Raw genomic sequence first — 17,972 nt, 5'->3', positions numbered from 1 at the left:
CGGAGAGATGACGAAAGCCCGGGCCCTCCTCACCAGCACACTGCCACTCCTGGCACCCCTGGCACTGGGGAAGGCTCCCCTGGCAGCGGTATAGAATGCCCCAAATGTGACACTGTCCTGGGGTCATCCCGCTCGCTGGGTGGACACATGACTATGATGCACTCGAGGAACTCCTGTAAGACTCTGAAGTGCCCTAAGTGCAACTGGCATTACAAGTACCAGCAGACCCTGGACGCCCACATGAAAGAGAAGCATCCAGAGTCGGGGGGCTCCTGCGTCTACTGCCGGACAGGCCAGCCCCACCCTCGACTTGCAAGAGGCGAGAGCTACACCTGTGGCTACAAGCCCTTCCGCTGTGAGGTGTGCAACTACTCAACAACTACCAAAGGCAACCTCAGCATCCATATGCAGTCTGACAAGCACCTGAACAACGTCCAGACCCTGCAGAATGGTGGCAGCGAGCCAGTTTATAACCACTCGGTTCCTGTCTCCAGCGCCAGCCTGAGCAGCTGCGGCACGCCCTCCCCCTCCAAACCAAAACAAAAGCCGACCTGGCGCTGCGAGGTGTGCGACTACGAGACCAACGTGGCGCGCAACCTGCGCATCCACATGACCAGCGAGAAGCACATGCACAACATGATGCTCCTGCAGCAGAACATGAAGCAGATTCAGCACAACCTGCACTTGGGCCTGGCCCCAGCCGAGGCCGAGCTCTACCAGTACTACCTGGCGCAGAATATAGGCCTGACTGGCATGAAGCTGGAGAACCCAGCTGACCCACAGATGATGATCAGTCCCTTTCAGCTTGATCCCACAGCAGCTGCTGCATTAGCACCGGGTCTTGGTGAGCTGTTTTTTTTTTTTTTTTTTGTAACTTAAACTTCTAAGACCTAATATTGCTCTTTCTTCCCCTAACCATTCTGCTGATTAAAAACATAATAATGGAGCAACACATGGGAATCGTTATGAAGCTTGATTTCTTAATTTTCATTGAACTTAACACCAACCCTCCCTCGATATAAAATGTAAACCATCAAGTGCAGGAAGCGAATTCCCCCTAGAGGACTGTGGTTTAATAAATGACCCTGAGGTGCCACATTCACTCTTTCTCTGAACCCAAGGGTCATGTTTTAGCAGATTTTTCAAGCTGATTTGCAGTGCGAGTTTGTGTTGATGCTTAAGTAGGAACTGAGATGAACGTTCCCATTAATTTACATTTAAAACAAGGAAAAGCTTTTTAATGTTAAATTGTTTGTGTAGATCCTTAGTCTAGTTGTTGTTTTTCAACAACTCATTCCCAGATGTAAGAGTAAAGATTAAGTGAATAAACTGGAATTGCATCAACATATTTTTTTTTTGTTTCGTTTTTAAGGGGCACATGTGTGTCATGGTCCTTTTGTGTTGATGAAATGTCATGTATTTTAAAAGGCACATTCCAGAATGACATTCAGTTCGGTAGGAGTAATTAAACCTATCTGATGAGGGACTTTAGAAGTTGAAAAGGGTGATTGTAATTGATCCTGATTCAATCCTATTACAGCTTTTTATAGTTTAAGCTTTATAGAAGCCGTACCCCTCGCTAAAGCTTAATTTTATTGAATTCTTTCGCATATGCCCTACACTGGCCTGCATGCTCCATTCTAATTTTAACAAAAAGAATTCATCCTACATACCCATTCCTCTTCTGTTTCTCTCACTCTCCCTCTCCCTGTTTATCTCTCTGCCTCTATCTCTCTCTCTCTCTCTCTCTCTCTCTCTCTCTCATTCTCTCTCTCACACTCTCACTTTCTCCCTCTCCCTCTCTGCAGTAAATAATGAGCTGCCGCCGGAGATCCGTCTTGCCAGTGGTCAGCTAATGGGTGATGACCTGTCCGTCCTCTCTGCTGGGGAGCTGTCACCTTATATCAGCGACCCACTGCTGAAGCTGTTCCAGTGCGCTGTGTGCAACAAATTCACCTCGGACAGCCTGGAGGCCCTGAGCGTGCACGTGAACGCTGAGCGCTCGCTCCCCGAGGAGGAGTGGAGGGCTGTAATCGGAGACATCTACCAGTGCAAGCTCTGCAACTACAACACCCAGCTAAAAGCCAACTTCCAGCTCCACTGCAAGACCGACAAGCACATGCAGAAGTACCAGCTGGTGGCCCACATCAAAGAAGGGGGCAAGCCCAACCAGTGGAGGCTGAAGTGCATCGCCATTGGCAACCCGGTGCACCTGAAGTGCAATGCCTGTGACTACTACAGCAACAGCGTGGAGAAGCTGCACCTACACGCAGCTAACCAGAGACATGAGGCGGCACTGAAACTCTATAAGGTACGTGGCTTCACAAGCTTTACTGCTGATGCTCAACAGATCAGTGTGCATTTCCTCCCGTGTTGTGATTTTCTCTCCTGTTATGGGAAAACACGGATAGATTGTTTGTCCAGTTGAATGCACATACGCGTATACAGTACACAGACATCTCATATGTTTTGTATCTGCTGGGGTTGAGAAGATGTGGGCGATTCAGACAAAACATTGGCTCCTATTGGCCTTATCCAAAAAAAATAGTAAATGTAAACAAAACCAATAAACATAGAAACCACTGTTTCTGGTTCAAGCCAGCCATTCTGATTTGACGTCAGTTGTATCCTTTTCTACCCAGTGGATGCAAGATAAACGCAGGTCATGGGGTTTTGTCCTCAAGAACCTTCGCTGTCTGATCTCAGGCGTCATTAGTCGACCTGTAAATTTGATTTATGCTTATTGTCTTCCCCCTCCTCCTGCCCTGTACTGTCCTGTTAATCTGTGAGAGTCTGTGTAGTCTTACAGCGAGGAATCTACCAGTCAGCCCATTTGCATCATGTCTTTGAAAATCAAAGTTAATTGAATTTGTGCAAAAATATCAATAAACTCCAGTGACATGGGCAGATATAATTGTTGTTTTCAAAATCGTCGCTTGCTTTAATCTGTGTTGTCGTCCATCAAATGACAGCAGGTTTCTACCTCTTGTAAACAGCTGAGGTGATGGTGTGTTTGTGTGGAGGGGGTGGGAGGGGGATTTATTTTATTTTTAGTATGTGCTGTTTACAAAGGCACTGTGATGTTGTTTTGAAGTGAGAATATTACATTATGTAGGAGATGTGTTGTTTTATATTACAGAGTGAGATTTTAGCTGCTTGGCTGGTAACTGATATTTATGAGACTATGGGGTGGGGGGGGGTTTCAGGGAAGGGCAGTGATGTCTCATCCTGTATCTAAGTGCTTTTGGGTGTTGACTTGGTTGGTGTGATTGTCTGAAACAGTAATGCTGATGTCTTGAAATCATAGACCAACATTATATCACTGACTCATTAGGGTTAGTTTTCAGTATAAACTTTATTAGCGTAATAAGGATCTACTCGCTGGCATCAGTCACGTTTAGCAAACAGTGCTAAAGAGCTGTCCTTGCCTGTGTATTTAGAAAAGTTAATTGAGTGACTGACAATGACCAGTGAGACTACACAGAAAAGGGTAGTCATTATTAGCCGCTTTTTAATATCCTGGCGTGTTCCCAAATGAAATATAAGTGAGGGAAAAATAGAAATATGAAAAAATTAACCATTATTTAATCTTTTGGAGGTCTCACTTTATTCATGTACTCGGACAGAGTAATGTGGCTGTTAGTAACCTAACAACAAAGAGTAAATCCTGCAACGAGTGAAGTCAGCGTGAGCCAAATGAAGCCCTGAAAGAACTGCATGTGGAATTTTGAGGCCTAGCATCAGAGAATGGATCCATGGGAAGGTTTTGAAATCCTTAGCCGTTTAAAACGGGGGGAGGGAGGGCTCTAGTAATTCTCTAAGCAAATAAAAAAGGTTCCATGGCAACAAAGAGCATTTCACATCATGTAGGAAGAAGAGTATATTGGAGATTAGAGGGTGAGAAAGGCCTAGCTTGAAGCATGTTCTCAATAGTTCCAAGTTGTTGCCACATCCGCGTACAAGGCAATGTTTGTGGTCTCTGTAGAGAAATGTTTAAGGGTTCACTCATACAAGTGGGGTCGGCATTTCCCTGTTGAATGTTTTAATAAAGAGTCATCATGATATGATCTCACTTGCTACATTTTTTGTGAATTATAAAAATATTGTTACAGCTTTCACCACAACCAACACCACCCCCCCCCCCCCATCCCCAATGTGGGAATTCAATGTTTTAGTTGCGTTTTCATATTTCATCTTGCTTCTGTGTCAACTTCCAAACCTGTGCAAATGAATCAAGAGTAATGAAATTTATGGTTGTCTGGTTGGAGATAATCTTTTTGATCTACATAGGTCTTTGCCGATCTTTTGATGTTCCTCCCATCTGAAGGAGAATTGAATGCGTGAAAATAGGTGCGCTTATTTTGGGGGAAAGCCCAAGCCAGAACCGTGACTACTGGATCCTTTCATAATCTGGGAATTTGTAGGGAGCAGTTGAACGTTTCTGGCCGTGTTTCCTTGTGTGAACGACCTTTCCCAGATGTGTGAAGTTTAAAATAATGCTTCACGCTTTGGTTTTTACTTCTCTTTTTTTACGACTCTGTAGTGTAATTTCTGTGAAGCCGGAATGTTTAGAAGAAAAAAAGCGAGGTGAAACTGGAGCTTTACTCCGTTTCCTGACACTATATTTATTTATCCCCTTTCTTGCTGGGCGGGAGGCAGGTGGACTTACATAAGAGGCATGCTGTTCTTTGATAGAGAGGGGGCCACTTTTTGACTCGGGAGAGGTGAAAGGTTCCCTGCTCAACTCTCACCCTTTGCTCAGCTGCCCCTACCTTAAACGGGGGTTTGTGGGGGGAGAAAAAAATCTGTTTTACAGATGCGGTTTTAATGGGTTTGGCAGGAATAAGAATATTTTAGTCATAGACATGTGGTAGTAAAACAAAAACGATTTCTTTATTTGACCAAAAAAACACCTCTTCTTTTATGTTTTAAGGTGAAAGGCATATGGGATTGGGTGGTTTGGCCAAACACACAAAAGAACAAAGTGTTGATGACCTTCCCATATGGCCTTGGAACAGAGAATATCTTTATGACTGAAAAAAATGATTGAAGATACAAACAAAAGCATATTCAGTTTTTTTTTATTACTGCTTTGTACCTTCAGACTTTCACTGAGGGGAATTCTGATCTTTGGTTTTCCAGACATTAAATAAGCCTAAATTACATTAGCAGTACAATGTTTCCTTCTTTTGCAAGTGCTCAGCAGGTAAATGTAGGCGCTATCCCGCCTTACACTGAACATTCATGAAAGGTGGCTGTTCCTTGGCAGGGTTTGTATCGAAGCTTTCACCCGCCCTCTTAATGCAAATTACAGGCTGGTACCGTGCTCGGCTTTTTTTTGAAGTCAGAGAAATAAGCCTCCGCTTCAAAATGGTGTTGCGTTTCAGGAAAATCATTTGCTCCCTTTTTTTTTGTTTTGATACTGGCTGAAGATGGTGGAAGCCAACAGATTTATGGTAACTTCTGCATGGTTAAATTTAGATTTGTGTAAATATGTCAAGAGCATTTGAAAGATACCTCCATGCTCTGTAAAAATGTCAGGAAATGTGCGTCGCTGTAAAAGCATTGGCTCCGGCATGGCTTGGGTCGTTTAGAACCAAGAATGTTCATGGTCAGTGTGCTCGAAAGCCTATGCAAGGAAATGCAAATACCATGCCGCACCTGTTCCTCAGCTGGGCCTGCTCTCCAGAGGGCTTTTTTTTAACTGGAGGATGTCCAGTGCGCATCTCCGGGTGAGAGTCAGGAGCTATGAACTGCTTAATTACACCAACCTCCCCTTTTTCCCCAGCATCTATCATCAGTCAAGCAGAATGGCCTGTCTGGAGCCCACCAGTCCATTTCCATATTTGTGTCCCCCCCCCCTCCCCAGCCCCCTTTTGAACCCACCGGGGCCCCGGTGCATATAATGCTCATCTTTATCATACAGGCAGGGAGAGATGGAGTGGGAAGATGGTGCCTGGCCGACTCTCGCTCCCGTCCCCTTCCCTGGGGAGCACCGGATAGGCCATCTCATTATCCATGATATGGATGGCAACACCATTGGTCGGGGCAGGGAAATGAGAAGGGAAATTAAAAAGGGGGGGGGGGGAGAGAGCCAGGACTGGGGTCTCAAATTCATCAAAAGAAAAGGGGTTTTAAAGGTTTTTTTTTTTCTCCTTTCATTCTGCATATTTATACCCTTATATTTTACAAAAAAGGTTTTTTTTCCCCTCTCTTTTTTTCTTATACGTATCGCCATCAAGATGGCGGCGTGGTGACGGGAGTGTCATTAACCCGGCAGTTATACCACATTCATTACAGGAGGTCAGCCCCGATCCTCTCATTTGAAAATCAAATGCCCCATATATATGCAGTTCTAATTATTGGACTGTCATTTCGTCCAATATGATTGTAAAATGGACAGGAGATTGAGCCGAATGTATTTGCATAAAAAGTCATTGTATTTCTAAAGAATGAAAAAAGCCTATATCAAATGTCCCCCCCTCCTATATTCACACGAAAGACACATATACCTAAATATTTCTCATATTCTCCCTCCTCTTTTTTTAATTTGATTTTTGTTAGTTGTTCCAAGATTTGAACAATCGGTAAAATAATTCCCATATAACTATTTTGGTGACTCAAGGATTTCACACTGTTTCACCTGTTTTAGAAATCTTTGCACATCTGAAAGAGTTAATAAATAAAGAATAAAAAAAACAGAAGAAATATTGTGAAGCATTAATGCAGAATTGAGAAAAAAAATCTTTGCTGTCTTTTATGTACCGTAGCGGGGCGGGAGGGAAGAGAAACTTGTGAAGCGGAGAAAGAATTTACGGACCGGCGTAAAGCGCTATAAGGCCACAAACAAACCTAGCGCGGAACAAATATTAAGACGATTCTCCATGAATAAATGCATTTGATTGCTGCCGTCCGCCTGGCTCCCCCCCCCCCCCCCCACACGGTGAAAGGGCGCAGATTATTCAAATCGTCTCAGCTTTCACCTGCACGTAGATTACAATGAAAATCTTTCAGAGGTTTGGGAGCGGGGAGGGGGATAATTAAAGCATAAAGACAGATGAGTGTGAGGACACAAAGGAAAGAGTTTAGTCTGGCCTTCTTTCATTAATCCCCCTTAGTTATTAAATAGAATTTCTTGTATTCTTTTCCATGGTCATAACCAGATGGTCATTTCAGCACTTGAGGGCAGAAGCCTCGGTCCAAAACTGTGCGCTGACTGACACTCGGTGCATATTGTTTAATTGCACCAAACCCCCCCCCGGCCCTCCACCCACCCACTTTCGTGTGCTGGGAGGTACCATTTTGCGATGCACTGATATTAATAACCAGATGTGGTCTTCTTCCTGGTCCCAGGGTCAGACAGGCTCACCAGGTCAGTCCATTTGTCTGTGTGCAGGAACTGTGAAGCCTATTGAGGGTGACAGGTATGGGAACGATAGCAGGGCTGGCTACTTACAGACCACCAAACGGGAACGTTGCACTGCTGGGAACAAAGAGTGGCAGGAGTTTGTCTTTTTTTTCTCTCTCTCTCCCTCTCCCTCTCCCATTCCCCACCCCCCTCTCGATTTCTCGTGGGATTTGAAACCGGCTTAACAAAGGACGACTCCCAATCCGGTGATAAGAGCAACACATTTTGTGAAAGAAATATACGTATGCATAGACACAATAAGCTGTTTGTAAAGATAACTTTAAAATGAATTTGAACTTTTAATGAAGCGGTTACCTTATGGCTTTGCCAATGTACTCTGTGCTGCCTATTTAAGGTCTAGTTATTGGATGGTAGTTGTAGAATAATGGTTCCATAGTACTTTTGATACACTCTCTGTGAATATTCAGTACATTTTTCTTTTTGAAAAATGTCTTGTCTTAACAGAAGCCCATTTTGTGGTCATGTAAAAATATGGTTCCTGTAGGCTGCAAGGCACAAATGGACTAATGGACAAATTCACACATGGTGCAAAACTAACCAAGTCACCAAAGGAAGGAGTATGTGCGTAATTGATTTTCAAATTTCAGAAAAAATCAATATGGTTTGATTTTGCGTAATAGTGCCATTGAAAAAAATACAATAAAAAAATAATAATATAAAATGTGCTATTATAGACCAATAGCAGAATTGCTGCCTTTTTTGCAGTTTTGTACACATCATCAGACACAGACAGTATAAAGCATTCCTGTCGTAATTGATTTTAAACATTAGGTGCTCACTGAATAGATAAGCAGTGTGTGATATTCGATTACAGAGTACGGAACTCATTTAACCTCCTCTGCTATCCTGGCCAGGATTTCCAACACAATGCAATTTACCTCCCTTAGGTTCAGTAGGATTAGGCTGCTACTAGTAATCCTTAATACTTTGAAATAGACCTGATAGAACTCCCACTTACTTGTTTGGGATTATGCTCATGAATTTCAGCACATTTAGTTAAATTAACCCGTCGAATTATCATTTTTTTTAATTGTTAAAAATGCTTAAAAGCATTCCGCACGGCCAGATGGACAATGCTTTTTTTAATACGTGCTCTAATACAGTGCATTAGCATTAAGCAAGTGATTTTTTGTTTCTATTTGGAATTATATGTATTTTTCTGTTATGTATCCCTTTCATAATGTGCCAGCTTTCTGTTTGGCCTGCTTTGTTCCCTCCCTGTGATGATTTTTTTGCTAAAGGTGCAGTTATTAGAAAGGGAGAATGGGTTGTTTTCTTGATTCTCCTGGTGAACAAAGGGAAACATCTCAGTAATCTTCAAAGTGGTCATTGGTATGTTGAGTGGACCCTGGTATGCCGACCGGCTAAACCTTTTCTCTGAAAAACAATGTAGTTCCTATTATGAGCGATGACTGCATAAACAGTAGCCTGGAGCATTGGAGATATTGGTAGTATCAAGTTACCTTGCGGTGGTCTGAAAATAGGAGATATTTAACTTCCACATGAATGAGTATGTATATGTTTATAGATAATTAGTATGTGGGTGTGTGATATACTTACATATAATTATATGCATTTGTCTTCTTCACAAAGTGAAGGATTGGGCCAGTTGTCCCAGGGGGTGGCTTGCTGCGGATTCTCTGCTGAAAATATGCGCAGCACATAATAAGAAAGACTTTCAAAGACTAAAGGGAGCAAACGAGCAGAATTTGCAGTCGGAGATCTGTTCCTCCTCCCGATCTTGTTACCCTCGGTTTGAGATTCGCTCTTCCTCGGTTGCTCGCAAACCTGCACCTAATTTCAACAGGATGCAAATCAGGGCACAGCCTCCATGTCGCGTTGGAGGGAAGGCGGCAGATGGAAGATGAAAGCAAGGTGTTTAAATAGGATGGCATGCGGGGCCCAAGCCCCTACCTGCTCGCTGTTTATCAGATGAGGTAGGCGGGATCTCTTTCAGTGGCTTGATGGGGAATGGGGTATGGGGGGCGAGGGGGGGGGGGGATTGGGCTGTGAGTTTCTGTATTGTCAGCTGCTCCTGTGCTGTGGGATGGGAGGCACTGATACTTCAGGCTTCTGCAAGGGGGCCTGGCTTGTTGATCTGTGCTCCTGGCTTCTTTCTAAGGGGCCGAGGTAAACCTCCAATGATCATGCAGATTCAGACCCTGTGTTTGGCTGGCTTATCTGAAGTCACCTGGCTGCACTAAGGGTGCAGACACAACATTTAAAAAAATTGCCTTCATTCTTTTCTGTTGAAAGACATGCTCAGACTCTAGGGGCGAGTCAGTTTTAATACCAGACATTGATTTTCTTAAAGTGGCATCTACCTCTATAAGCATAAGTCCATGCAGTCCGGCTACATTAAAACCAGTCCCTTTAGCGCTCCTTGTATTAGAAACATATGTCACAGAGTATGGAAAAAATACTGCAGAAAAGAGACTGGAGATTCAGGACAGGAGATAAGGCTGCCTGCCATTTTGAATAGGAATTCAGCTGAAACTGCACTCTGCTATTCAGTCTGTGGAAACAAAGGGAAAGACAGATGGCTCACTTTACTTTAGTGATTGTAATTTGCTGTTCATTAAGAAAACGTCTCTCATGCCCATTCTTCATTTGGATCCATGGAATTATTATGTATATTTTCCCCCACACCCACTCGCCCCCTGGGAAATCCTTATTTAATTATTTTTATTTCCCTTTTGTGATTAGATACGAGGCGTGATCAGCTGAGTTGATTAGACAACAACAATTTCCTTAATAGCAAAATGATTCGCAATTTCAGATGGCTTTTCCCATTTTTCTGTCACCAACACTGATAAATGATGAGGTCTGGTTGGATGCAGATTTTACCTTGTTAGCTCAAGTGCACATGCAAATCACCGCTTTATTGATTAAAAAAATGATAATTTAAAATTGGAAAACAGAATGCTTGGCTGGCAACTTTTCATACTTTTGATAGTAGTACTCTTTTTAGCAGATACGTGGAAGGTTTGTTGTTTTCTTCCTCTGATGCAATATATGCTGGAGAGGCCTTTAAAATTCGTAGACGTCAGATTGATGTTTAACTGTTAAATAGTGTCTTTTCGTTACAGTGTGAGCTAATGGGCCCATGGAGCTGTTTATAACCTGCTACCTATTTAATGTCATATTGAGAACACCGAAGACAGTCTAATGTCTCTGTGCTGTTGCACACTTTTGTGACTTTTGAATCTAAACTTCTTTATTCCGCTCTTGCGCGGAAGGTTCTGGAAGCAGGGCAAATCTTACTTTGGCTCTGCTTTATATCATTGTCTCAAAACAAAAGAAACACTTAAAAGCATAAAGGAGGGGCAAGCCCTCAACATTTCACTGTAACCAATGTAATGAATAACCAAAAGAAAGATGTTAGATGAAACTTGTACAATCAAGACTTATGTAAATGGTTATGTTGCAAAGGCTGAAATGTACCAAAGGAATAATAATTCAATAGATGAGTGTACATGAGTTGAGGATCTCTGGACTTCTTCACCTCCTGTCAGAGAGCAGAAAGCTTTTAGTGTAAAATTCAGGTCAGTAGATTTAATGGGAAATAAGTGTTAAGGCGACAGATTTTAAATCACTTTAATATAAATACGCCTTCCCTTTCTTCCGGAATTTACTTTCTTTTAAGTTAATTTAAACAGCAGACGTGCACTTACGTCTGTCTTTGTAATTTTAGGGATTAGGAGAGTGAGGATTAAACACTGGGCCTTAAATCTTCCATATCAACTTTAAAAGGGAAATATAATATGCAAATCAAAGACATTCATTTTGTGTTTACGTATTTTAATCCCTGTAATATAGTTTGTGAGCAGACAAGAACTGTTTCATGTATCAAGAATGGTAAAACCCTAGATGTTATTAAAAGGTTTTGTATACATTTTTATAAATGTTTAACATTCAGAATTATTTATAAATAGGAGGAAGTCCATACATGTTTTTGTCCATATATTCCTTATATTCTTTGTCAGAGAAACATCTTTACATCCTCATTTCAGAGCTCTGATTGACTGAAACTACAAGTGAAATATTCCTGCAACATTCTGAAGTGAAAAAATATTGTGTAATCATCAACCATTCTCACAGTGTGGTTATATGTGGGTGAGAATTTATCATGAACGTGCAACTGTACACAAACAAGGGCGACCATTGTACTGTAGCCTGTGAGGATTTTTACTAGAATGGTGAGTCTCTGATCATCTTTTGCTTTGGGGAGCTCTTTAAAGTGTGGGTACACCTTACAGTGACCCCAGAACTATGTTTGACACATATACATTTTACCCAGAATGATGAGAGAAATCTCAGGGGGGTGAATGACATCATAGACCAATTTTTCTATGTAAGGAGAAGGTTTGTTTCAATCGACAGAATGGAGTACTGTGGAGAGAAATGAGTCCTTTCTGTTTGGTGCCAATAACTCCAAGATGCTACTTACTTGTAATTTTTTCATTCTCTATGGTGAGTGAAAAGGTGCTGAAGTGAGTTATGCTCTTATGGTATCGTGCAATAATGATATGGCCAATCAGAAATGTTAATATTTTGCAAACAGAATGGCGTAAAACATTATGGGATAAGGCATAATAATAATAATGGAAGTGCGTAATAATTGCATTGTTTGTCATAGTCTGATGAATGGGAAGGGAAAAAAATTAACTTTGTTAAATGGTATTTACTTTTGAAATGAGGGAACGGAATCGGTATTAACTGCAGTCGATAAGGTATTGCACCACAAATCAATTCCTGTTCGATCGTCTAAGGTGTCTGGCGTGGTCGGACTGTTCCGGGGTTACACACCCACACGTGGGGCAAGTGTCTGTGCAGCACAAGGGGTACGAAGTGCATTTTAGGGAAAAGAAGGGTTTGTTCTTTAAAGAAAAAGCTCTCGCAAGAAAAAAAAAGCAGTTTTGGCTTCCCCTCTGTCAGTAAATCGGTAGATTTATACACTTACGATGAATGGTGTCCTTTTCCCTCCTCAGGGGGATATTTGGTTGAAGTGAGGCTTCCTAACATATGCATTGAATAATCTTGTCTGTAGCACCGGTCTGGCTGACGTGTTCTACTTCCTGAGTTGGTCTTAGGTGAGGGTGAGGGGGTGGGGGGGGGTTGGGGTTTTGGGGGTAGGGATCCAGTTTGGGGAATTTTTTGTCCATATGGATGAGTAACTCCGGGAGCTCACAAGAGACTCGCTAGTCTTCTTTGCAACTTAAAAGTGTCGAGTGTCGCACTGTCATGGCAGAGTTTCGCAGACTTGAAACAGAATACTGGAACCCAGACTGGAGATCTTTGTTCGGACGCAGATTCGAGGAGCGATTACTCTAAATGACAGGTTTGGGAGCCTATTTAACATTACAGTAGCTGTGGGATATTCATTTAGGAGAGACCCAGGGCGTGGTGTGTAAACTGGTCTCTCTGCCACCGCTCCTTAAAATAAGAACCACCTCAGAAATGAAAACAGCGCTGAAAGACACTTTGTACCATTTCACTCGGTGTACATTCACTTGGTGTACATTAGTCAGGGTGACTATTAGTGTTATTATTACATGGCCTAAACCAACACTACTCCAGTTTGGTTGGACCCCTTTACCCATGATCGCATCTGACATCTCGGATTAAAAAAAGAAATAAATAGGCAAAGCGATTTCAGATTCCTTTGGTACATTCTTTTTGAAATGTTTTGAGGGAGGAGAAAAGAATGGCGAGGATGGCTTTTCATTCCTGTTGTGTGACCCCAGTTTTGAAGGCAGAGTCTTTGTTTAATTCTCAGAGTGGAATGCTCAAGCATACCTTTCCTGGAACAATTTTGACTCGGGTTGCCAACTGCTACATTGCCACTGATATATCATTACATTTCTTTCTTCAGGCTCAAGTAGTGGTTATTGGTAACATGTGTTTGTAGGGTGTCAGTATTGATGGAATTTTATTCCTGGCCTATTTCCAAGCAATGCTGGTATGTGTTTAAAATACTTTGTGGAACAAAACCAGTTTTTTTTCCTTCTTGCTTGAGGCTCCAGAGTTTCACCGGAAACTGGTATAGTTCCAAAAGCATACAAATAAGTGAGTATTGCTGCAAAAATGTTGATGGATATAGATGGTTTAATTTCACCACATTGATGTTATTAGGAAATGTTTGTGGTGGTACGTGGTTCCAGAGTAATTATGTCAAGGCTTATTTTAGGCGCTTGTTCATTAGCTGGCTGATTCTTTAGTTAATGACAGGAAAAAGTCATGTTTACATAGAATGCGCTAATTTGTCTTTGGTTTAAAACCCTTTCCCCTGCCCCAGACTTTCCGTGACTTTCTGTCTGATCATTTGTTAGTTGGTGGTAATGGTGGGACAAAAAAAAACCCAGTGCAGAAAAGATTTGCATTCCTTTGCCTTAGTGCCCATGTTGCTAATGAATCTGCTTTGTTACTGATGACTAAAAATCAAAAAATAAAAATCCAGTTCATGTTGGAAGACAGGGGTGGAGGAGCTGAAATGAGGTGTCTTGTAATCAGTGAAGTCAGCATAAATAAATAACTTGCTATTTCTATTAGAGCAGGGTAAAGTGAGCAAAGCAGTTGATTGGCACATGGGTGGGTTTGGCAGGTAAGGGATTCTCAGGTGCTGTCACTGTCTTATTTGCTTGCCTCCCTCGATAGCCACTCACCTGGCTGGCTTATTAGTCCCGAGCATGCACAGGCCTCCGAGCTCTGCCCACCAGGCAGCGCTTTCTAGGAAACAAGGGGCACTACTGCTGGCAGCGCACTGGCATTCTGCGAGGCACCCTGGGACAAGTCCTTAAATAAAATGATTGGTCCCATGGGGTGCAACTGTTGGTTGTTTGCCAAGCAGTAATCCAGAACAATTATCCATCAAAGAGATGGAGTGTTTCATCGTATTATTGTAGATGGGCCATCTGCAGCAATGTCTGTGGGACTGACTCCACTAGTGTTTTGGCATTTCTGTTAATTCCTGTACATATATTTTATGGATAATCTTTCCATGTTATTTGTTCCGTCTTTCCTTTCTTTCTTTTTTTCTTTCAATTTCTTTCTTTTTTTAATGCCTCATTGTGTTGACCAGTTATCCAAAGCAGCAAACTCATTTTTGATTCAAGAAGTAAAGAAATCATATCACAAAATGAAGGTTTTTATTAATTTCATTTTCAGTAAGTGCCAGCAGTAAACTGAAATTAGAAGAAAACTCAGGGGGAAAGTTATAAGTTACATGGTGCCACAAACATTTTGATTCCTGCAGTCAATGCAGCCACGTACTGTGCCTGGCCAGACTAAAAATGGTAAACTTAAACCTCATAAATCAGCCATCCGCAGGCTTGAGGTTCTGAATAGCCTGTACTTGTTGCCAGAATTGTCTATAAAAAGAAAAAGAAAAATACAGCATTTTAATATAGGCCTTAAACAAACTGCCAGGATTTTGCTGATTGTGATGAAATTTATATTTTTAAGTTATAAGCAGTTTTTTTTCCATTCAGTGAATAATCCACTGGATAATGTTTGTTTGGAATTTACCTCTGTATCACCTCTTTTCTTCTTGTGTAGTGTACATTAGAATTATAATTTGTATTCCTTGCTCTCTAAATAATCTGCATTATATGTCATGGTTGTATGGTTGCCAACCTGTTTCCATGGTTAATTATGTTTACATATTCATATGTTTGTATGTAGCTTTGGAATACTTTCTAAAATAGTCAAATAAACCTATGTCCCAAATTTCTAAATAGTCTAGACCATAATGTATACACTCAATTACATGAATTGCTAAGACATGGTAAACCATTTAATTCAAGAGAATAATAAAAGACAACTACAAATTGCAGAACAATATGGATATTTTACCCTGTAGTAAATGCTTGTTTATCACCATTAGTTATAAATAGCTATTTGTTTTGGTCATCTTCTGCTGAGAGCAAATTATAATGTTGTTTTCTCAAAGACCATCTTAATAAACCTGGACAGGAATGTTCCATGTGTTCTTTTGCTAACTGTGTAAGTATTGAAAATCAATTAATGATTCAAAGGTTGTGCAGACATCTGTTTTTTTGAAAGCGGAGCGGAATTAAAGAGAAGGGCTTCAGGAATGAGATTGTGCTGTACAATAATCAAGTTAAAGAATAAATGAGGTTTCAGTAGCTCTGCTCCACAGATAGGAAGGAGAGCCCCGGCAGGCTGGGTTCCTGTAAATGAGACAGGACAAAAACAGTGTGCATAGACATTCTGCAGCGTTACTAAACCAAAGCAGTCCCAGGAAGTGGTCTCGTTTCTAATTGAGCCTCGCCAGAATATGTTTAGAGTCGGCAGGATAGAGGGCGGCTGTCCATATAAGTAACCTAGCATGTCTGTGGAGGCCTTTCTTTGGAAAGAAACAAAGATAACAGTAATTAATGACCCTGAATCTGTGCCAAAAAAGCTTTCTTCTGACAACTCCAACTTAATTAAAACTTAAGACATTTCAATGGCCCGGATGGAGTGAAGTCTTGCAGACTCGTGAGAAAATTTTGTAAGTTAAAAGAAAAGATGTGTGTTAGCACTGGTGCCATGACTCTAATCCCTGACAGTCAAAGAATCTATTTAGCCAAAGCCTTTTCTTTTAAGCTGCTCACACCTGCAGGCACGCTGGCACTTCCTTTGCGCCCGGAGAAGGCCGTTTTTGTGTTTTCGCGGAAGATCAGATAATGGAGGCCTTGCTCGGGCTTTTGTTTTTGTGCATTGTTCATTAGCCTGTGAGTACTGGAGGCACACTTGATATGCTTGGCTCGTCAGGGGGGTTGGGTAGTCGTGGGGGGGGGGGGGTTTGGAGGCTCCACTGTGAATGTCTGTGATGGCGCAACACTGCCGTGTAAGGGCTTGGCGAGAGCAATTTTAATGCAAAAGTAGTTCAAATTAAAGCTCACAATTGATGGGACAGACTGAATGCGGGTATCCCGCTGTTCTCAACACATTCGAGCCACAAAGAACAATGAGCGGAGCTGGACAGTTCGGATTTCGCACACAAGGGAGAGCATTTTTTTAACCGGGCTTTCATTTCACTTTTCTTCTATTTTCTGTCCTTCCCTCTGCTTCCAGCCTGCTGTCCCTTGTTTGAATTAACGAGCTTAGGAAGCCCTACCAGGTATGTGTCGCTTGCCGTTACGAAAAAAAAAAACAAAAAAAAAAGGGCAATCCAGTTCGTGTCGCGAGGGGGGAAGTTCACCTTTTTTCCCCCAGCCGTTTTGGGATAATAAGCGAGGGAGAAATGAGCCATTCAGCTGCATTCTAATTGCTGTAAACAGTCGTGGAATTAGCATGAGAAAACGGGGCTTTGACTCTGTCTTAGGTGCGCGGAGGTTCCGTCGGGCGTCGCGCGCGGTTCTTAGCGGTTCTGCGCCGAAGCCCGTCTGAGCTGCACTCACGGGGGGGGGGGGGGGGGGAGGCAAAGCCGCTTCCCTGCCTCTCTGCTCCCCCCCGCCTCGGCTTCAGGCCGCCTGCGCCGGCCCTCAGAGGCGCTCTGGGCTTTTCGAGGGGCTGAGTGGGCCGTGGGGGGGGGGGGGGGGAACGCTCCCCTTTCAAGTGATGTGTCGCTGCTTGAACGGCCGCTTGTGGTATTTTCGTACGAGGTTACTCTTTTTCCAATAACCGGGAAGGACGTCTGTGCTAAATATCTCTGCCTGTTTGCATTTGTGGAGCAATGTATGTGTGTACAACGTTTTTCTTTCCTTGTAGAATTGTGACATAGATGACTCAGTATTTTCAGTATAGGTTTTGGAATTTTATTTTAGGCTTTTATTAACTTCCCCTTCATTCATCAGTTTTGGATTATTTTGTATTCATGTACTTCAGTGTGTTCATTTCTATCCTTGCAGTTTTCTGTCCAGGGTTAAACTCCATTGTTCCTTTCATCCTTTCCTGCAGTTGAACTCTTGAGCTCACATTTTAAAATTTTTTTGTATACAGAAATTATTCCTCAGGCTGGATGACATGGCACTGGACATGTTAGTTCTTGTTTGTAGGGTTCAGCTGTACAAATGTCTCTCAAACTTACAAGAGGGCGAATTAGTCTTTCTTTTCAACCTAAGCCTTTTTTGACATAAACTCTTTTGTCAGTACTATTTCCATTTGTGAGGAGGCAGGGAGGAATGCAGGCTCATTATGAAAGGATAAAATGTCTTGTTTTACACACAGGTCTTCAGTGACCCTGGTGCAAATAGCGCGTATTAGTTCTGTTGAGGTGTTCTGCTTTGTGACCTATGTATTCCTTTTCTTCTCCCCTCTTCCCTCTCCAGCACTTGCAAAAACAGGAGAGTGCGCTGAACTTCGAGTCCTGCTACTACTACTGTGCTCTGTGTGACTACTCCACCAAAGCCAAGCTGAACCTGGTGCAGCACCTCCGCTCCGTCAAGCACCAGCAGACCGAGGGCCTCCGCAAACTGCAGCTGCATCAGCAGGGGCTGCCGTCCGACGAGGACAGTCTCGCCGACCTCTTCTTCGTCAAAGACTGCCCGCCGAACGAGCCTGGTGAGTGCCCTCCCTCCTTCGGCTCCGCCCCTTC

At 42.5% G+C, this 17,972-nt stretch overlaps 1 protein-coding gene across 3 annotated transcripts in view; it reads left to right on the top strand.

Annotated features, from left to right (window-relative positions):
• The window catches only part of zfhx4 (zinc finger homeobox 4), a 79,965-nt gene that overhangs the window by 19,669 nt on the left and 42,324 nt on the right, over positions 1 to 17,972 (top strand). For all 3 annotated transcript variants that reach the window (XM_064333174.1, XM_064333176.1, XM_064333175.1), the window contains exons 2-4: positions 1 to 844; positions 1,809 to 2,311; positions 17,707 to 17,938. The exon at positions 1 to 844 is cut by the window's left edge and continues 1,765 nt beyond it. In XM_064333174.1, coding sequence (XP_064189244.1) covers positions 1 to 844; positions 1,809 to 2,311; positions 17,707 to 17,938 — 1,579 coding nt within the window. The remainder of the gene's footprint in view (positions 845 to 1,808; positions 2,312 to 17,706; positions 17,939 to 17,972) is intronic.

The sequence above is a fragment of the Anguilla rostrata genome, chromosome 4 (genome assembly GCF_018555375.3).
Source record: "Anguilla rostrata isolate EN2019 chromosome 4, ASM1855537v3, whole genome shotgun sequence".
In the NCBI taxonomy this organism is placed as follows: domain Eukaryota; kingdom Metazoa; phylum Chordata; class Actinopteri; order Anguilliformes; family Anguillidae; genus Anguilla; species Anguilla rostrata.
This window is presented reverse-complemented; position numbering and strand designations above follow the sequence as displayed.